The 22,550-nt window shown below is 35.4% G+C and overlaps 2 protein-coding genes across 2 annotated transcripts in view; one reads left to right on the plus strand and one right to left on the minus strand.

Annotated features, from left to right (window-relative positions):
* Window positions 1–5,669, minus strand: part of LOC123537121 (zinc finger protein 816-like) — a 35,006-nt gene extending 29,337 nt beyond the window's left edge. Inside the window, exon 1 of the mRNA XM_045320689.2 lies at window positions 5,644–5,669. The gene's annotated coding sequence lies outside the window, so the exon portion shown is untranslated. The remainder of the gene's footprint in view (window positions 1–5,643) is intronic.
* A 4,372-nt stretch (window positions 5,670–10,041) lies between these two features.
* LOC123535671 (uncharacterized) lies at window positions 10,042–11,287 on the plus strand. The gene has a single exon (XM_045318419.2). It carries the CDS (start codon window positions 10,042–10,044, stop codon window positions 10,744–10,746), a length of 705 nt encoding a protein of 234 aa, XP_045174354.2. The 3' UTR covers window positions 10,747–11,287.
* Window positions 11,288–22,550: the final 11,263 nt, after the last annotated feature.

A 22,550-nucleotide genomic window follows, 5' to 3' on the forward strand; every position in this document is an offset into this window, starting at 1 on the left:
CCATTTCTTTTTCTTTTCAATTTCCATAATAAATAATCGTTGTTTTGTTGTTGTTGTTGTGTTGTTGTTTTTTTAAATATTGTTGTAATTTTGTTTTTGTTTAGAGTACGTTATTATTTCATAGTCATGATTTTGCATTTTTTTTCTTTCATTTTTAATTGTTCCTCTCTATTTTTTTTCTTTTCTCTACATCTACATCTACATGGTACGTTAAAACTGTCAATCTTGACCATTACTTAACGGTGCGCAAGAGAAAAGTGGTATAGAAAAGAATAATCAAAAGTAAGATAGTAAAAGTAAATAGTAAAAAGTAATAAAGTAGAGAGAGTAAGAAAGACAAGAATCCAACCTGTACACCCGTCAGAGAATAGTGTGACCACTCCGGCTTGCGTGGCAATACCAGGACAAGAGGCCCCGCCGACACAGCTCACTCTCTTCTAGGCATAGTAGTTGGGTCATAGTTCCCCTTAGAAGGGTTGGGAAAGGAGCTCTCTCTTGAAGGATGCCAAAGAGGGAGCCTCAGCTACAGTCGCTAGTAGTGCATTCCATGCTGGTATAGTTCAAGGGAAGAAGCTGTGCTTGAAAGTGTCAGTTGATGTAGAGTAGTGATGGTACTTGTATGAGTGTGATGCTCTGGTCCTGGAAGAAACGTGTTTCAGGTAGTTTGAGGTAGGAATGTCCACTAGATCATGTATTATCTTGTACAGCATCGTTAGTTGATTCTTCTGTCTTCTTGATTTTAAAGTATTCCAGTTGAGATGGTTAAGCATGCTGGTGACACTGCTGGTGTTCCTATATCTGTTCGTGACATAGCGTGCAGCTCTTCGTTGGACCATCTCAATCTGGTGAATAAATTCTAGTTGGTATGGGTTCCATATGGAACTACAGTAGTCTAGGTTGGATCTGACCATGGTGTAATAGGCATTTGTCTTTGTTTCTTCATTGGCTTTACTTAATTTAGGTCTGAGGAACCCTAGCATGTTGTTAGCTTTCTTGGCTGTTAAATTAATGTGTTTCTTCCAGGACAGATTGGATTGTATGGTCACTCATAAGTACTTGGTACTATTGTCTTCTAATAGCTGGATACCTTTCAGCTGGTATGGATGTATCATTGGTGATTTGGCTCTGGTAACTCTGAGGACACTGCATTTCATTGGATGAAATTCCATACCCCACTGGAGCTCCCATGCTGCCAGTGAGTCCAGGTCTTCCTGTAGTTGGTATTGGTCCTGGGTGGTCTTGATTTGGCGGTAGAGGATACAATCATCAGCAAACAGCCTGGTGCTTGATCTGACACTCTCAGGTAGGTCGTTTATAAAGATAAGGAATAACAGCGGTCCTAAGATCGAGCCCGGAGGAACGCCGCTCACCACGGGTACTGTGTCTGATGCTTGACCTTCTACGAGCACCTGCTGGGATCACCCTGAGAGGAAGGACTCGATCCACTGCAATGTGTTGCCTCTGATCCCATAGTTCTCTATCTTCTTAAGCAGATGCCTGTGTGGAACCCAGTCGAATGCCTTGCTGAAGTCTAGGATGATCATATCTATCTGAATTCTATTGTCAAGAGCCGCAGCCAACTCATGGTAGAGTGTCAGAAGTTGGGTTTCACAACTTCGTCGAGCTCGGAAGCCATGCTGGCAGTCATGGAGGACTTGGTGATCATCCAGGTGCTTAAGGATATTGGTTACAATGATGTGCTCCAATATTTTACAAGAGAGACAGGTCAGAGACACAGGCCTGTAGTTAGCAGGATCTTGTCTGGCTCCTTTCTTGAAAATAGCAGTGACGTTAGCGTGTTTCCAATCATCAGGAACTGTGCCTTCTAGCAGTGAAGTGTTGAAGATCATGGTCAAGATTGGGGCCAACTCTGTCGCACATTCCTTCAGGATATGTCCTGGTATATTGTCCGGACCTGTAGCCTTCCTGGGATTCATGTTGCGAAGGAGTTTTTCAACACCATTCTGGGTCACCGTGATCTCGTCCATGCTGGGCAGTGGCGTACCAGATGGGTTGGTACGTTGTCCTGGCTTTCGTTTGTAAACACTGACATGTATTGGCGGTTAAGAATATCAGCTTTGTCTTTCTGTGAGTTGAAGAGTCTGCCTTTGTCTTTTAGGGGTGTGATGCCTGTATTGTAATTGTCTTTCCTCAATGACTTAATATAACTCCAAAAGCGTTTTTGTTTAGATGTTTGGTTGTCTTCTGGATCACCAATTTCAATAAGGTTGTTGATATAATTGAAGTATGTTGTTCTCTCTAGCTTTTGTAGGTCTGCTTTGCATTGTTTGTATTTTCTTATGTCTGATGGATCTTTGGTCTTCTTAATACGTCTATATAGCTTCAACTTCTTTCTGATGGCTGATCTCACCTTTTTGTCTATCCAGGGCTTCTTTGTCTTTTGTCCAGATCGGAGCTTAGATGGTATATGCTCATTCATGAGTGATGTAACAGTGTTTTTAAATTTGGTCCACATGGTGTTGATGCTCATGCATCTGTTCTGGAGAAGAGGTCGTTTCCAAATATTGTCTGCATAGACCTAGTTTGATAGTCATAGTCCGCTTTGCTATAGAGTAGGACTTTCCTTGCTGGTGTCGGGTCTTTATGAGGTCGTAGACTTGTTTCAATATAAACCGCTTCATTTTACTAACCCAAAATGGCGGATCTATAACACGAAATAATACGACAGACATAAAAAGTTGCTATTAAGTTTAAAACATCATTTATGCATGTCCTAATATATATATTTGATTCCTCTTAAATACTTCCGTAATCCTAGCCTATTCTCACAGGGTTGTCTAGAAATATGGAACTTCCGTAATCCGGTAGGCAGTGGCTACGATTACGGTACCGAAATCCTAGCCTCCGGTTCTAGGATTACGGAAGTTCCATATTCCTAGACAACCCTATGAGGATAGGCTAGGATTACGGAAGTATTTTAAGAGGCATAAAGTATATGTTAGGACAAGCATAAATGATGTTGTAAACTTACTTATTTCACTTAATTTTTCATGCCTGCCTTATTATTTCATGTTTTCTATCCGCCGTTTTGGGTTAGTATAATCTTAATGGCGGCGCGCGGAAATATATAAGAAATCAGGCCCTTCCCCAGCCGCATAAGGCGCCGCGCTACCGCGGCGCTTAAAACACGAAATACAGCTTCCCGCAGCGCTTAATTATCCCGCGCGGTGCCTCAATTATTAGCGCAGCGTCTTAAATTAGTAAGCGATTTCATCCCTGTTAGATACCTCAGGTAAATATCGATCGGGGAAGTTTATGAATACACAGTGTAGCTAGCTGTTTACTGTGTACTGATAAGGGTTTACAGACGACACGTGTTGATGAAAGTCTGTGTTTTCACAAGTTTGCGGTTAATTGGAGCAGGAGTGATTGGATTATAATTAGTTAAAGATTATAATTAGTCTATGCAACGAAATGGGATAACAGTTGGTGACGGCATGCATGGGTAAGTTAATTGTTATCGAGTAATTGTTATCGAGTAATAATTAGCAGAGAAAGGCAACTGTATAAAAATGACCAATGATTCTCTGACTGAAGTTTGAAATCATTGTTCCGGATGAACTGAAGCAAACTTTTTCGAGGATGTTTAATTACCATTGTTTAAGATGCTATTTATTTCTAAATATTAAACTTTATCTACTATGATATTTTTTGTTTCACTTTGCTTTTGTATCTCGCGAAGTAAACATGAAAAGACCAAATGATACAAGTTTCAGTGGAATAACAAAATTTAGGGCAGGTTACCTAACCATCGTTCCTGGGAAAGACCAGTTCCAAATAAGCAACTGCCTACTTTCTCACGTAAAGAACCGGGCCCAAAGAATTTTAAAAGAAAAAAAAAAAGAAACTTATCAACAACAAAAAAGTTATGATTCATTTTGTCAAGTCATTGAAACATGTCATTGTAACTTAAGTTTCATTTCAGGCTCTTTCATCACTCTTCTCCCTTGAAGAAGACAGGGCAGTTATTGAATGGGCACAGGCGAAAGCCACCCTTACCACAGATGAACACTTTGAGCACCACGGAGTGGATTGTTGGTAATCTGTCCGAGTCTCACCCAAACCTGAGCAAAGTCGCTACAGTGGGACTGCTTCTACCAACCTCCACAGCTGGTGTGTATACATGTTCTTTCTGAAACTTGCTGCTTGCAGTAAAATACACAGTTAAACTTGAAATACAGAACCTGCTTCTGTGTGTAAAAAAGCTGCAATGGTGTTAACACCCACAAATATTTAACAGAAATACTGTTGCAATTCATTGTGCAGAAGAACACAAGATAAATGTCAAATCTTAGGAACTTTTACAATATAAATCCATCCTTGGTTATCCTTGCTCTGGGAAAATAACAAATACTTTTTTTTGTACTTTCAGATTGTGAGAGAGGTTTCAGCAGTTGAATGTGTAAAGACCACCCACCATTCACCAGTGAGCATGAAAGTGCTTAATGCCTTACTCATGGTGTCCATGCAGGGACAAAAATTGAATGACTTTAATTTCAGTGGTGCAGTAAAGGAGTGGCACAGAGCCAAAGACAGACACTTACCGGTATATGAAATCAAAAATGCCTATGTGTTGTTAGTGTTAGTACAAAAGAAGTGGAGGGACATATGTGTTGTTCGAAAATACATATAAAAGAAATGGACATCTGTGTAGTGTATATGATATATTGATTGTTATATGATTATGTAAAAATGTAGAAGTAATGAAATACATGTTGATGTGTTTTTTTGCACATGGTATACTTAAAAAAGCACCATTTGGGTTCGATTGTTTAAAAAAAATTCGAACACGGGAGGGGAAACCCCTCCCGCACCCACCCCTTGTCTCGCCACGCAAACTTTACCCCAGCGCCTTAGAAAATTTCTGGGGAAGGGCCTGGAAATATGAGTGTCAAAGTTAGATTAAAAAAAGAAAAATCTATACTTTGAATTTTATGATTTATAACCATATTGTATGTTATTAAATACCATTTGTGTTGACTTGATGAAAAAAAAAATGCAGGTATATATGAAACATAGATATTTCTATAATATTTCCGCGCACCGCCATTAAGATTATACTAACCCAAAACGGCCGATCGACAGCACAAAATATTTAGTGAAATTAAGTGAAATGAGTAAGTTTACAATGTCATTTATGCATGTCCTAACATAAATTTGATGCCTCTTAAAATACTTCCGTAATCCTAGCCTATTCTCATAGGGTTGTCTAGGAATATGGAACTCCCGTAATCCTAGAACCGGAGGCTAGGATTACGGTACCGTAATCGTAGCCACTGCCAATCCGGTACCGTAACCCAAGCCACTGCCTACTTTTTAACCTGACCTGTAAAATAGTTCTTTTACTTTATCTTTGAGATGCACATAATCTCTATATTCTTATTATTTTTAACAGCTATCCCTGACAAAGCGCCTGCTAGTTATAATCGATAACGATTGTTAAGCAGTATAACATAGAGATAGACTCGAGGCTACGAATTTTATTTTAGTCGTCAAACAAGAAAACATTAAAACTTTAGCTACCCCTCTTTATCTACACCCAGTAAGTTCTTTTTTTACCCTATATTTCTTTCACAAAGAAACGGAATATAGTTTTGCGATAAAGAGAAAAACATTGCAAACCTAAAATTTAACGTCTTTCCAAGAAAGATGGCAATTACTAATCAAAGGGGGAGAACTTCCGAGTATCCGGTACCCGTAACGGTTACAGACCGGACTGTAAACAGTTCTGAGGCACATGCAGTAGCTAATGAAAATAAAAAAAAAACCCATAAAATATCATTAAAAATAAAGTTTGAATCCTATACATAATCCATAACATGCGTAATTGTACTGTCAAACTTTATTTATTTAGAGAATAGATTAAGAAAATAGGACAATCAACTAAATCAAGAAGTATTTTTGCACAAAAACACCATAAGTTATTTTGTAAACCACATCATATTCTCTATAAGTAATTTCTTGTATACATCATAAGTACGTAGTCTAAATTACAATCGTCAAAGGATTCTTTTGATTTTTTTTTCGGAAGAAAGAAAGGAAATTGTAATGTAATGGCCTATTATTTTATTATTGTGGGCCTGTTACTTTATTATTATGACATGTTCAGACTTAAATTATTATTTTATTTTAAAGAGAAGAAAGAAAGGAAATTGTAATGCAATGGCCTGTTACTTTATTAATTATGACATGTTCATACTTAAATTATTATTTTATTTTAAAGAGAAGAAAGAAAGGAAATTGTAATGTAATGGCCGTTCACGACTTTATTTTTTAATGACCATTGTCCAACTTATCAAGATACAAGAATCTTTACACTCTGATACAAGAATCTTTATATTGAGTCGGATGTTTTAACAATATAACATTAGCATTAGTAATAAGCTACTTGCCGACTATTAAAACAAAGACATAAGAAGCAATTAAAAAAAAAAACAGCTTGTAACTAAAAGATTAAGTTATGATTATATAATACATATACATATATATTTAAAACATTGCATATGGTTTAAAAAAGAACAATGACAAACAAAGTAAGGGTCTATAAATAAGATAATAAATTATTAAAATTAATCATATTAGACACTATTTTCATATACATATCTACACGTACATCCATACACATACATACTCATACACATTTATAGGTTAAAGGTCAGTAATTCAAATCCTTCTTTGTTTCATATAAAAAAACGACAATTTCAGGTCGTCTTTACGTATCTTTAGAGAACATCACTTTTTCCTACACCTATTTTTCATGGAAGTTCTATCACAAATTAACGAAAAAATGAAAAGAAAATAGGGGGTTATGTAGTTCCTAGTGAAATGCCAGACAGTTGTGGTCTGCTACCCTAAAAATGGCGCATATTTGCTCTCGTCCGCGCAATAAACACCTACTTCCGGTTTCGATCTGCAAAACTTGCCATGTGGGGTGTATGAACATGAAAAACGTCTCATTTCATGCAGAATGTATTCTAGTTGTGTAAAATGGTGATTAAAGCACTCGTTCTACATGAATTTGCGCAAAAAATGGGAAAATTAGGATCTATTTATTATGGACTTCTTTCGACTACACCACGGAAGCACATTTTTCGACCGAATTACTGACCTTATTCCTATATACATTCATAACATACATAAACATATTTACGAGCATACATGCATGTATGCACTTGCCCACATATATATATATACGTACACATATAATCTAAAAGCACATGAAATATAGCACATTTAAGCACATTTAAAATTTAGAATCTGTGGGAAAGCTGCTGATCCTGACCAATGGTCTGAAAACTGCTATAAAACTACATGTAAATAAGAAACTGAAATTGCAAAACCAGCACAAAAGTGCGACAGGAAAGAAAAATAGTCTTAAGAAATCAAATATCCCCTCAAATTAGATTTGTAAAGAACTGATCAGCAACTATCTCACAGAGAGTCAAAATACAGTATAGTCAAGCGGCATGCTAACTTGCTGACAAAAGCTGGAGCTAAAGACTGAGTCATTATAAAAAAGTTAAAAATACATAATCTATTGGCATGCTGACTAGCTAACCAAAACTGGAACTGAAAATTGAAAGCTATAAAATAAATAGCAACAAGAGGACTAAAAAGCAAGCAAAAAGGAAGCATGCAATAGGGCATTAAGATGAAATGTAACTGAGGATGGGAAATACAGGGATAAATAACTAACTAGTGGCACATTGAACATTTGCCTCGAGGCAAAAAGGGTGGCACGTTGAACATCATCAAATCTAAATCGGAACAGAATACTTTGCAGACATTACTGCAAACACTATATATACACAAAGAAGGATTTTGTAGACAACATAGGTGAAGAAGGATATTGGATTTTGCAGACACTATATATAAAGAACAAAATATCTTGGGGGTTTGAATGAATGGTTGTCCTTCTTTTTTTTTTAAATATATATAGTTTGTCCACACTGTAATGCAAAAGATGATTTAGCCAAGCATGCACTTAACTTTATGCTGCATGATCCTGTGTTATGGAACTCTCTCCCAGATGATTTTAGATCATGTGCTAATTTTAGCCAGTTTAAAACCCTTATTCAGTCATGGAATGGCACAGTATGTAAATGTACCTCCTGCTCTAGGGGGTTTCATAACACAGACGCAGCATAAAGTTAAATGCATGCTTGGCTAAATGTATTCTCAAGCTTAAGATTGCTTTTGTTCCTTTTAGTTTTGTCTTTTAGTTTTGCCGCTATATATATTTTTTTTTCAAGCACTGAGTTTCATTTTGCCTTTGTAGTCTGCTTACTGCTATTGTGTCTATTGTAGATGTGTGTAGTGTGATTTTTGTCTTCCTGAATTTGCTGTAGCTAAATGTTTGTTTTGTATGTAATTGAGACCTACTTGTATTTGTTTCTCAAATGTTGTATTTCTGCTTTAGTTCATGTTGTATTCATTTTGTGTTTATTGTAAGTACATCCCTTTGACAGAACCAAAATAACATGTCTGTGTACCTATTAACTTTAATGTGAAGTACCTTGTTGCTTGCAACCCTGCCTGTCTATTGGAAAATCTAATGATAGAGCTTATATGTCATGTCTGTATGCAAATTCTTAATTAATTAAACAAAGTTAATTTTTAACCATAATACAAATCTATATTCCCAGGTTATTCAATCATGTTCATTTCAATGATTATTGATTTACCCTATGAAAAAGATGCTAATCAGGTCACTTTCAAATCTGATTTGAGTGATATTCTTATTTTTTAAGATTTTTCTTAACTATGGCACCTTTGCCACATATTTTTGGTCAACTTGTAACTAATTTCATCTTTTAAGCAGTTTTAAACCAAATTTGGTAGGATTAGCATGTTTCTCATAGATCTTATGTTGTAAATTATCCTTCTTACTTGTAGCTTATTTACTTTTGTTAACATACACTTGTTATATAGTCGGTTAAAGAAGCTCTTCAGAGCTTATGTTATTTGTAAATGTCTTGCCGACTCAAAATAAATCTTATCTATCTATCTATCTATCTATCTATCTACCTGTCTATTTAAATGTCTTTATTATAATAATAAATAAGATCTTTTAAGATGGAAATTAAGAAATTATGTAAACAATATGATATTAAATGCCCAATTTATGATGACATATTCTGTAAATAGACAAATAATGTAAAATATTATTAAAGTATCTGTAGTGTTGTTAAATACAATGTCAGTCAAGCGATAGCAGCTCCTCCCACTAGCTCCCTAGCAGAAGGATGTCTCTGTGATACCATTATATGTTAATTGAATACATGCATGCGATATGACCACTTGTAGTGCCTTAGTAAATAAACTTGTAGAATAGTTTTGTTGAGTCACTCATTTCTCAATACAGTACAATAGCGACGAGGATACAAAAGGTGACGTTCAATAATTGAAATAAAAAAGTGTACTTCAATGTGGAAAAAATGGACAAACCGTTTTGAAAATCTTATGATTGGAATGAATATCAAATACAAAACGCGACAACGTGCATTATTTCTTCACTATGTAGGGGAAGAAGTCAATGACATATTTGATACATTGCAAGGCACCGGGGACGATAATGAAACCGCAAAAACAAAACTGACTGAATATTTCGCACCAAAAAGTGCACTGAGTACGAAATCTTCAAATTTCGACAGGCAAAACAGGACTCGAGCGAAAACGTAGACAGTTTTCACAAGCGATTAAGGGCATTAAGCAGAAATTGCGAATTTCCTAACACAGACAAAGAAATTAAATCACAAATCATTCAAGGCTGTACCTCCACACGGTTACGTAGGAAGGCTTTACGAGATGATCTGACGTTGGACAATTTAATAAAGGAAGCACGTGCCCAGGAACTATCGGATCTACAAGCGTCCGAAATTGAAAACAATTCAAAGAAAGATGCAGTGAACGTCATATAACGAAACACACGTCAGCATCAACAAAAAACAACTCTTATCCGACCAGAAAGAAGGCAACATGCAAATATTGTGGATACGAATACCCACATCAATCAGGAAAATGTCCGGCAAAAAGAAAGGTCATTTTGAAAAAGTGTGCAGGTCCAAGCAGAGAAATCGTAGGAAAAACGTTAACAGAATGGATGATGAAAGCTCTCAAAGCGAAACTGAAAGTGAAAATAGAAGCGAAAGTGAAAATGAAAATAGCATATTTGGATTATCAGTGAATTCGTTGCAGTCATCAAGACCTAATTTGACCATCCAAATAAACGGTCAGTCTGTCAAGGCATTGATAGACACAGGGTCGTCTATAAATGTAATTGATGAAAGGACATACAGCAAGCTAAAAAACAAAGTGACTCTGAGTAAGGTAGACACGAAAGTATATGCTTATGGTGCTAATAAAGTGGACTTATTAGGAAAGTTCCAGGCGACAATTGAAACCAAACACAAGATCACAACAGCTCCAGTATATGTGACAAAAGGTAAAAGTGGCAACTTGTTATCTTATTTGACATCTGTTGATCTCCAGGTTATTCCTGAAATAAGTGTCATAACACAGAATAAGGTCGATGAACTTTGCGATAAATATGGATCTGTCTTCAAGGGTATTGGAAAAATGAAAGACACTGAAGTAAAGTTGTATGTTGACAAAAATGTTCAACCTGTCACCCAGCCGCACAGACGCATACCTTTTCACTTGAGAAAACAAGTTGAAGATGAGCTCCAAAGGCTTGAAAAGTTAGATGGCAGAGGAATATGTTAATTTCCTGGCATATCATGATGTCCCTGTAGCCATGAACATGAATGAAATAATTCAAGCAACATCACAGGACGTTGACCTCCAAATGGGCATTAAATATGTCAAATCTGGAAACTGGAATAACCCAAGCAAAAAAATCATTGACACCCTGTCACGCTGCAAATACGAGCTGTCAGTAGTAAATCTTCAAAATGGTGAAATTCTGCTGCATGAGTCCAGGATTGTTATCCCTAGGCAATTACAAGATAAATTGATATCATTAGCTCATGAGGGTCATCAGGGAATTGTTAAAACCAAACAATTATTAAGAGAGAAAGTGTATTTCCCAGGCATGGATCAATTAGTAGAAACAAGATGCAAAAGTTGCATTCCGTGTCTAGCAGCAACAAATAAAAAGACTCAAGAACCGCTGCAAATGAGTGAAATGCCAAAATATGCGTTTCAGGTAGTTAGCTTGGACTTTTGTGGACCATTTCCGGATGGAAAATATTTACTCGTGCTAATGGATGAATACTCACGTTTCCCGTTTGTTGAAGTACTTAATTCAATGACAGGCAACACAGTGATTCCTGTGCTAGACAAAATCTTCTCAGAAGCAGGCATTCCAGAAGTGTTAAAGTCCAAATTAGTAAAATCAGTGATATTCAAACGTTTAGGGAAGCAAGAAGACATAAAAATAATTTAGAAATAAACTCATTGAAAGAAAGATACACTTTTCTAGTTTACTTCAATAACTTAATAAATGTTGTGAGATGATTATAAATATAAGAATAAATCATTCTAAAAGACCATGTAAAGCTTAAAATCTGTCATTTCCTACAGAAATCAATGGGACTCGGGATCAAAATTAGTTACTTATTTCAAACGCTTAGGGAAGCAAGAAGATCATATTTTATTTTATTAAAAATTATATTGAAAGAAAGTGCAAATATTGCAGATTACTTCAATAACTTAATAAATATTGTCAGATGATGATTTTGATGTCATTTGATGTGTTAAAGATTTTCTCCTTCTATATTTCAATAGGCGTAAATTGACCGATAATGGCTAATCGATACACCCGATAACCTGTTTTCAAGGGAGACAATTTCGCCAATAAGCCAGCAAATTGGCTTAGATTTCTGGGTATGCTAAGCATATGGGTTTCAAACACAAAAAATAACTCCGCTGTGGCCGCAGGCAAATGCTGAATGTGAACGCTTCATGAAAACAATAGGCAAAACAATCAGAGCTTCCCATGTCCATCATTATGATTGGAAAAAAGACATGTATGCTTTTCTGAGAAATTACAGATCGACACCGCATCTTAATATTACTTCGGTGGAAAAATATGTTAAACGCTGTTAAATTTAGTATGTAAATTGTAAATATGCTTTAAAGAATATACAGAGAAAAGAATTTTTCATGTCTTGATATGTGCTGATATCTGGTCTCTCCCTTTCTGGTTCAGAAATGACTAGATACTGGAAGATATATGCCAGTAAGCAACTTGTTTCTTTGTGTATAGAATAGATATACAATTGATGATATGGTGTTACCACATGTAATTGTGCAAAATGGATGCACTGGCAGTTATGCTGTTACTAACTGTTCACTTAGTTTATTTTTTGTTCATTTGTTGTATGTTAAGCTGTTTGAGTACACGGCATTTAATTTGTGATGTGGATAGATGTACTGAAAGGTAGAAAGATGTGGATTGTCTTTTATAACAGTATTAGTAAGTTATTGAACATTTCTAGTTAGTATGAGTGATATAAAATTCGTCTCGTACAACAATAATTGTAAAAGAATTGATATTTTTTCATTCCCTGGGAAGAACAAACAAACAAAAAACAGAATGCTGAGTTTTATTGTTTTAAAGATTGGCATTTTACAGATGGTTTAGAAAAAGTTATTTACTCGCAAAATTAATGGGTTGGAGACTGCTGTTTTTCTCATGGTACTTCAAACTCTAGAGGTGTTTGCATTTTACTAAGAAAGAATATTCCAACTGTTGTACACTCAGATGAACGAGATACTACTGGTAACTGTCTATTCTTAGATGTTAGTTATGATCGGGAAAATTTACTCTATGTAATATATATGGTCCAAATGCTGATAAACCTAGTTTCTACTCTGATGTATCGTATATATTAATTAAAATATTAATCGTATAGAAACAAGTAATAATGATTCTTACATTGTTTGTGGAGAATATAACCTTTTATTAGATGTTGACAAAGATTATATGGATTACAGATCTGTTGATAATAATAGAAAAGCTAGGGAAAAAGTCTGTACAATTTTAAGGGAAAGAAACTTCGTTGATATATTTAGAATTATAAATGGTGATGAAAAACGGTTTACTTGGAGGCAGATGAATTCTACACAGCAAGGTAGACTTGACTTTTTTCTAACATCGGAAAACTTGCTGTCAAAAAAGAATTAATGGGTCATCTATTTGAATCTCTTATCGGTCTGATCATTCTGTTGTATGTTTAGAATTGGTATTCAATGAGATTGAACAGGGCAAATCTTAATGGAAATTTAATAATTAATTGCTGTACGATAGAAATTATTTAGAGTGTATAAATGATAAAATGGACGAGATTAAAAAGCAGTACTGTTTACTTGTATATTGTTTAGGGAGGGAATGTAGTTAATATAGACAACAATGATATTCTATTTTATATTTGCTTTTCTCGCCACTGCATTCTATTTATGACACGACAAAGGAAGACAACGCATAAGCTTGATTGAACATGTCTGACACCTGTAGAGCCAGACGATTTATTAAAAGGCACAAATTGATACCAAAAGTTACTAAATATTAAACAGTAAAAATAATACGAGATGTACTACGAGAGAGGGCAAAGTAAACGGTGTGTGAAAATAATTTGACTAGGTGTGTTGACTAGAAACCATCATTATGGAGAACCAAAATAAAGTAGCAATAGAAAAAAGATCGGCAGAAATATGTGAATAATAAGTAACATGTGCTTTGCGCACACTTGAATAAAGAATGCATATGCATATGTGAGCGGTGCATAAAAATGATACATAAGAACGAAAGTCGTAAATATAGATACAGAGAGACAAAAATTTATAAGTACCGACATTGCTGTCCTGTGTGACCACACCCCAATGAATACGGTTAACAAGCAATGAACTTACTATAAACGCCATTGTACTAAGATCGTAATAAATTGATTGCATAAGACAGAAAGTAATACAGTGATATCACATAAGATGAAAGGCTTACAGTAGCTATACAACATATGTGATGTGACAAAGATATTAGCTGAGCAAAAATGTTCACATGAACAACGATAAGGTATGTTTGGTGAATGAAGTTTGTGTAACCCTGGCTTCCCGTAGTCTGCATGGTAATGTGTAACAAACGAAGTCATAGGTACAGCATAGTTATTTATTTCTGTTCAGCTTTATATAATAAATTGACATGAAATCTTCTCGTCAAACCAGTCTATTATACGACATGTGGATATAGAGATTTCTAACATCAAAACGCTCAAACGTCGCTTGGATCTATGGGATCCACAGCCCACATACAATTCTGGTAACACTCTCTCTATACACTCTATATGTCTCTTCCAAGGTGCAGTTGTGCTCTGAACTGCTTTTATCTCTATGTATTGCCTAACCATTTATTTGCCAAAGTAATTAATCTTCTATTCATCTAAATGTGAATATGAAAGGCACGATGTTACTCTATCGATCACCTGTATTCTACTGCCCTAAGTATCAGAGGAATTCCGAATAGAAATCAATCAACCATTGCTATACTATTTAGGCTACAGACCACTAATTGAAAACTAAACCAATACGATACTGTTATAAACTATGTATAAAATCTGTACCTGTCACACTCTCTCCCGATTTGTAAAAGTCGTTTTGACCTAATAAAGATATACACCTATGATCATTTTAAACATAATCCTATGATCTAAATAACTATATGCTATGACTTAAGCAAAATATAAGGTTCATATTAATGCAATCGCTGAAATGACAATTGACATACATTATAAGTAATATGATACCATTGTATAAAAAATAACACATACTTATGACATAATTATAATTGCTGAAAAAAATGACAGGATTATAAAAACAACATAATTGTGCAGCCAAAACCATCATCTTGCCTGCAAAAGATCACATCATTAAATGTTATAATCAATACTAATACAGTGAAACACCGCTCGCTCGAGGTCGCAAGGGGATGAGCAAAATGCTCGAGTTATCCATGGTTTCGAGCGACCCAAACATTGACCAACATACGAAGAAAGTTGAAGTTTGTTTTACGAATTGTCATCGAGACCATTTGCAGAGGAAACGGTGATGCGTAATAATAACACACTCGTGACATTTAAAAAAAAACGTATTACAAACGTTATTTATGATAGATCGTAAGAAACAGCTAAGACATTTTTTTTATTTGAAATACTGTAATCGAATTCGCAATTTTCTTCTCCAAATTAAGATCTCATTTTATCGTCTCAATTTTATAAAAAGGCTATCTTATTTCCTGTATTTGCATGCAAACAACTGTTGATTAAAATATTAAGATCTCATAATTATCTTCTCGATCCCGCAGAAAAAAGGAATAATTAATAACAATTTTGATCAATAAAATTTTTCTTCCACCTTTCATCAATAATTAAATTCATTATCAGATCAAATATACCGACAAACAAACATTTAAGATAGTCGGGGAATAGACCATGCAATTCTCACGACGTGGGAAAGTTTTAAATTAACCGATACATTCTGACCGCCGAAGATGTGAAAATTTTTGACACCTCTGCTCGAGTTTGCCATAAGCAACAAAGAGTAAATTAATACACAGGGACCAGGTGTCATGCTCGAGCGATCGAGTTATCGATGCTCGACCCAGCCATGGTAATTTCACATAGAAAATAGAAGGAAATCGGCCGGGACCACATGAATTGCTCGAGCGAGCCCGGGTGCTCGAGTCATCGATGCTCGAGCGAGCGGTGTTTCACTGTATATAAAGTAAAGGTCAGTTACTTATACAAGGTAATGATCACTTATCCTTTTTCTAAAATTTCTTATTTCATTACTGTAATAGTACAGCAATAAATCATCTGTTCACTCTAAGTCATGCTACAAGAAACACAAATAAATTTATAGTTTGAATATCTAATTCTTTATTGTAATATCTCTCACATCACAATAAATGAGCAATATATATTACTTTTGTAAAGCAATAGACAATTTCATATTATACAAATGAAATACACATCAATGCATAAAAAATGGTAGAACAGTATGTTTTCATGAAATAGAGTTGATATAATATCAGATACATTGTAACATATCAAGTTACCTTATATCAAATCACAATATGTCCGCATCAACTGAATAGTGCCCCTTGGCAGACATATCTGCTGCTCGTTTTAAACAATGTTTATACATATACAAAATATCGAGTATCATTTGGTTTAAAACATAAAATCACATATTCAGTTTGCTTAAAAGTTCTGCAGTTACTTTTGCCTGCTGTGCATGCAAGTCCAAAAGTTGTTGTAACTGACAGCTGTCTCTCTGTAGCTTCTTCTATCCAACCTTTCTTAGGTCTTGAAGATCTCCTTGGTGATCTGTTAACCTGTTCCTTGTTTTGTTTTCTTTTAGGAGGTGGTCTAGGCGGCGGCCTATCTTCTTCATCAGTCTCATGTACCAGATATTCTCTTGGTCTTTTTCCTTCCTCCACTTCTTCTACTTCTTCTTCTGAGAACTCTTCTATTAAAGCAGCATCATCTTCTGAAGGTTCGTCTACTTCTGTATCTATAGAAAGTACTTCTTCAGCCTGCTCATCCCTTCTCTGAAACTTTTTTAAAGTATACATACCTGTATCAATATTTTCCTTTGTTTTGTCTTCTTACCTACCTGTTCCTCCTTTTTCTATTTCTTTCTCTATATGTTTACTTCTGGGCTGACCGGTCAATCTCTTTCTAGAACTTGTGTATACAACTTCTACATCAGATTCACTATCTGTCTCTTTGTGTTTCTGTTCTTTATCTTTAGCAGATGCAGATTTACTAGCCATCTCTTTACGTCTGGCAATACCTTCTGTATCTTCCGTATTTTTTATTCTATTCTGTTTTAAGTTTGGATCTGGTCTTATATCTGGTATCTCTCTATCACTTTTTACAGTTAATAAGTGGTTTCTATGTAGTCTTCTGACTTTCCCGTCTGGTGCTTTTACAATAAAAACCGGTATCTCTTTACTTGGTTGTTCCACCACCTGATACACTTCCTCCTCAAAGCGATCTGCAATCTTGTGTTTACCATCAAACGCAAGGATTTTCACTAAGACTGTATCTCTTACATTTATTTGCACAGCTTTTGCCTTCTTGTCAAACTGATGTTTTTGCTTGTTTCTGGCCTTTTCCAAAGATTTGCTGGCAATTTCTCTTGACGTTTTTAATCTATTCTGGAGATCTTTCACATAATCTGTACTCATACTGTCTTTTGGTTCTAATTGGAAGAGAGAGTCTATTGGTAGTTTTGGCTTTCTTCCAAACATCAGTTCAATTGGTGAGTATCCGGTAGACTCATGTTTGGTAGCATTATATGCGTAGACTAAAGTTGGTGAATACTTTTTCCAATCAGCCTTTTTGTCTGGTTCCAATGTTCCTAACATGTCTAAAAGGGTGCGATTATATCGTTCAGTCTGTCCATTACATTGCGGGTGGTAACTAGTTGTTCTTGTTTTCTGAATGTCCATAAGTTTGCAGAGTTCTTTCATAAGGTCCGATTCAAAATATGCACCTTGATCACTATGTAAAACTGATGGTATTCCGTAATGAAGAAAAAAATTGTCCAAAAGAGCTTCAGCTTTTGTTTTTGCTGTTTGATTTCTAGTTGCTACTGTCACTGAGAATTTGGTGAAATGGTCTGTGATAACCAGTATGTTTCCAACTCCTCCTTTACAAGGATCTACTGTCAAGTAATCCATACAAACTCTTTCTAATGGATATGATGATTGGATGCTGACTAGTGGGGCTCTGATATTTGTTGAGGATTTCCTTCTCAGGCATCTATTGCATTTCTCTATCCACTTTTCTATGTCAATAGTATAACCTGGCCAATAAAATATCTCCTTCACCAATGATATTGTCCTCTCTTTGCCTGGATGGCCAACCTCATTGTGCAATCCTCTCAAGACTTGCCGTTTGTATATATCTGGTAGTACAAGTTGATTGATTATCTGGTCATGATCATTTGTCTCTCTATATAGCAGTCCTCTCACCATTTTAAATTGTTTAAAGTGCCTTGACATTGTCTGATGCTGTCTGTTATCGGCTATTAGGTTTTTCCTGGGAAACTGTCTATCAGCTGTGGCTCTATGCCATATTCCTACTATTGGATCCTGTCTCTGTTGTCTTCTGATCTCTCTCATTTCTTTCTGAGTCATTGGCATTCCTGGACTCTCAGTTGATTTTACTATATTCAATGTTGCACATGGTAAAATGTCTATGAACGGTGAACAGTGAACCGAGTTACATATAGCTTTAACTGTGCCATCTACAATCATCAATTCATCTTCACTTGATCTATATGGGTATCTTGACATGGTATCAGCATCTGTATTCTTAATACCTAGCCTGTATAATATATCAAAGTTGTAATCACTTAATGCAGCTACCAATCTTTGACCTGTTGCTTCTAGTTTAGCACTTGTTAAAATGTTTGTCAAAGGATTGTTGTTTGCTTTCAGGTAGTCGGAAAATTTTTCAGTGATGGCCCATTTCAATGCTAAAAATTCGAGACGAAATACAGAGTTAGTTCTTTTCTGACTTTGATAATGTACGACTGGCGTAGGCTTTGACTTTCTTCTGGTTATCTTGAAGCTGATAAAGTACTGCTCCTAAAGCTGATCCACTCACATCAGTGTGTAGCTCAAATGGTTGCGTAAAATCTGGAAAGCCAAGAATAGGTGGTGATGTTAATATTGTCTTCAGTTTGATAAATGTGTCTTCATGTTGTTTTTACCATTTCCATTCTTTCTGTTGTGTTTTCTTGTTCTTCTTGCCAGTTGTTGGTGATAGAATGTCAGATAAAGGCTTGATGATACGTGAAAAGTCACGGACATATTTTCTGTAACATCCAGCAAACGCCAAGAATGACCGAAGTTCATCAGGGTTGGTAGGTGTTGGATATGTCCTTATCTTCTCAATCTTACCTGGATCCGTCTCAATACCATGTTCTCCAACTACATGTCCTAGGAACTTGACCTTCCTCTTCATGAAGTAACATTTGTCTGGCGATTGCTTGATTCCGCATTCTTGAAATCTTGTCAAAATAATGTTAAGCCTTTCCATATGTTGTTCATACGAGTTGCTGAAAATAATTAAGTCATCCAAGTAGATTATGCATATCTTCATACTGAGGTCTCCTAAGCATTCCTCCATCAAACGCTGGTAAGTGGTCGGACTGTTGCTTAAACCGAAAGGCATCTTATTCCACTCGTAGAAACCAAGCGGTCCTACAGTAAAGGCTGTCCGTTCCTTGTGAGACTCTTCTACATCTACCTGATGATAACCACTTAGCTCCATGCAAACAATCAAATACATCGTCTATTCGTTGTCGCCAAATCTGTAACCCTGGCTTCCCGTAGTTTGTATGGTAATGTATAACAAACGAAGTCATAGGTACAGCATAGTTATTTATTTCTGTTCAGCTTTATATAATAAATTGACATGAAATCTTCTCGTAACCAGTCTATTATACGACATGTGGATATAGAAATTTCTAACATCAAAACGCTCAAACGTCGCTTGGATCTATGGGATCCACAGCCCACATACAATTCTGGTAACACTCTCGCTATACAATCTATATGTCTCTTCCAAGGTGCAGTGGTGCTCTGAACTGCTTTTATCTCTATGTATTGCCTAACCATTGATTTGCCAAAGTAATTAATCTTCTATTCATCTAAATGTGCACATGAAAGGCACGATGTTACTCTATCGATCACCTGTATTCTACTGCCCTAAGTATCAGAGGAATTCCGAATAGAAATCAATAAACCATTACTATCCCATTTAGGCTACAGACCACTAAAACTAAACCAATACCATACTGTTATAAACTATGTATAAAATCTGCACCTGTCACATCTGTATCGTCAATAACATAACATGGCACAAATTAAGTTTGATAAACTGCAAACAAGAAATCTGGTGTCATTAGAAGCGTATATGTATTAGCTGACTACATAAGGTGGTCAATAATAACATAGGAACATCTAAAAGTTTACTGATACAAGCATAGAGATAAAACAAAAGAATGCGGTGCTAACCAAAATTTAAGAAAATGTGAAAACCTTTTCAGCTACCAGTGCTACTTCGTGAACACTAATAAAAATAAACTAAAATGTCCATTTCCGTTCCAGAACATATAACCATCATAGCTGCATAACAAACAACCCGATATGTTACCCATAACTGAAATACATTACACACATCCTGATCTTTATAGTATTGTATAGTTTACACACCAATTTGCTATCTGTATCCTACTTGTATACTTAAATCACAAGCTGAATTACATAGCATACATTCAAATTTGTTATTTTAGATCATATCCCATACAGATTGAATCGTTAACTGTATCTCATTCCATTGATTTATGGACACCTTGAACAGTGTAATTAATCTGTGTAGTCACACCAGGGCCTATGCTAAACAGAGAAAATGTACTAGGTACTAGAAGCTACCTAAGTATCACTTTATTGTAATTACATTCTATATAAATATAAGTAACAAACAGAAATTACCTATGTATGTACACGTATTTTTATTAAAGTCTTAAAGTCTAATTGTATTAAATAACTGTACTTATTTCGTACAGTTATATACACTCGTATACAGAAAACTATGTATGAATGTTCCAAACTGAATTATTAAACTTTTAAGTAACGACTAAACGTTGGAACAATAATAACATCTAGTATAGAAGTTAAGATAACATACATGTCAGCTACCTAACACACACCCCGATATGTCAGGTATCAGTCGTACTAATGTACATCCTTGTATTTCCAAACGCAATGTATTTACATTTATAGCACATCAATGCAAATTTCAGTCCTAAGTTCCTTTGAACATACTCCCATCTTAAGGGCATGAAAATATATTCCTGTGAAATGCATCTTTTACCCAACCTGTTTTGACAGAAATTACCAATAAGGTAAGCCCGATGTAGTTTTTGATAATGACGAATGTGATCTTCGATAATATTTTCGTAAAATTGATATTGAACACCCTAATTGCATTTCTTTGTTCTCAAAGTTTCCTTACTGTTCCCTTGCTGCTACACAGGCACTATGTACTATGTACAATGCGATATTGATAACAATCAGTGCCAACACCAATGTACATGTATATAAGAAGTACAATATGGAAAATATAACAATCGCTGCCTATTCAGGGTGCATGTACCACGTGACTTTTTCGCTAATCTGGGGTGCCAAAAACATGGCGGATTCCTCGATAAAGGTAACATTTTCTTAAATATCTTTTCAGCAACCTGTTCAAATAAAAGGAAACATAGATGAGTGCCGTCTCATATGAAAATCCAACACTCGGCTGCATGTTTTCTGTCTCAAAGTCCATTCGTTTTCTCTAAAAGTGCAACCGCGCAACTGAAGTGAACAAATTTGATGATGTTAAGACTGGGGACATTTTCGCAAATTCAATAGATAAACCGTTTAAGAGGCCGCAAAAGACTATTTTGCGACACGGATATTTGTACGAGTATTGTCTTGACATATACGCTTTAAGAAGTTACAAATTAAGAGCCTTCAATAGCTTCCGAGACCGGATTTATCAAATTGCTAAGCAGGGGTCCGTTTTTCTTGATGCTAAGACGGGGGCTTGATTTAAAGGTCTGTTATTGAAAGTCTTTTGTTTTTCATTAACCTACTTCATTTAAGTTTTCCCCATGTTTATACTGCTTACTGTAAGAAAAATTTCGTTATATGTGTAGTAAAATTCAAATGATTATGACATATGAAAGCTTTTCGTCGAGTGTAAACTGTGAAATTTTACCTAAGGTGAACTACTTAGTACTTAATTTGACTGATTTTATTGAAAATGCACCAACTTTCACTTTATGTACTACATTTCTAGGTCGAATAAATGTCATGTCTAGATTATTCTTTGTAACCTTTGTAACAAATACTGTTAAGTTTTTGAAAAAGCAACAGTTTATATTTAATTCTATTTCAGTCCCGTTAACTTTTAATTCTTTTTTCGGCTGAATGAAATACATTTGCGCATCTGGCATGAGCGTCAGTAACAGTTGTCAAAAGAAATGGGAAATTGTACTGGTTTCGTTGGTCATAAAATGTATATGTTATTTCCAGTTATCTTATTTTAAGACTATTTTGTTCGGAATGTCCTTTTTGGTTTAAAAAATATGAAATATTATTATCTATGTAGTACTAAAGCGCATTTACATTTCAGACATCTGTGTGCCAGGAATGTGGAAAGGCATATAATTCCAGAAAAAAGCCTTCTGCGTGGCTTTATTTCCAGAAAGAGGCGACAGAAGTCATTGACCTTATAACTGCGGCAATCGGTCTTTCCCGGTGAGACTAATAATATTATTACTAGTATATTACGACCTTACGTTGGCATATATTAAGCATTGTACATTTTGTCCATCTCCTTTTTACTTCTAGAAATTGTTTTGACTATAATGTGGATTACTTTACATCTTTCACATTATGTCAGGTACGAGCGGGCATTTTGATGTGTTTTTTTTTACTTTCAGTT

The sequence above is a fragment of the Mercenaria mercenaria genome, chromosome 17 (assembly GCF_021730395.1).
Source record: "Mercenaria mercenaria strain notata chromosome 17, MADL_Memer_1, whole genome shotgun sequence".
Taxonomy (NCBI): Eukaryota; Metazoa; Mollusca; class Bivalvia; order Venerida; family Veneridae; genus Mercenaria; species Mercenaria mercenaria.

Coding starts and splice junctions, on each gene's coding strand:
- LOC123535671 (XM_045318419.2), top strand. CDS start 10,042: ATGTCCGGCAAAAAGAAAGGTCATTTTGAAAAAGTGTGCAGGTCCAAG.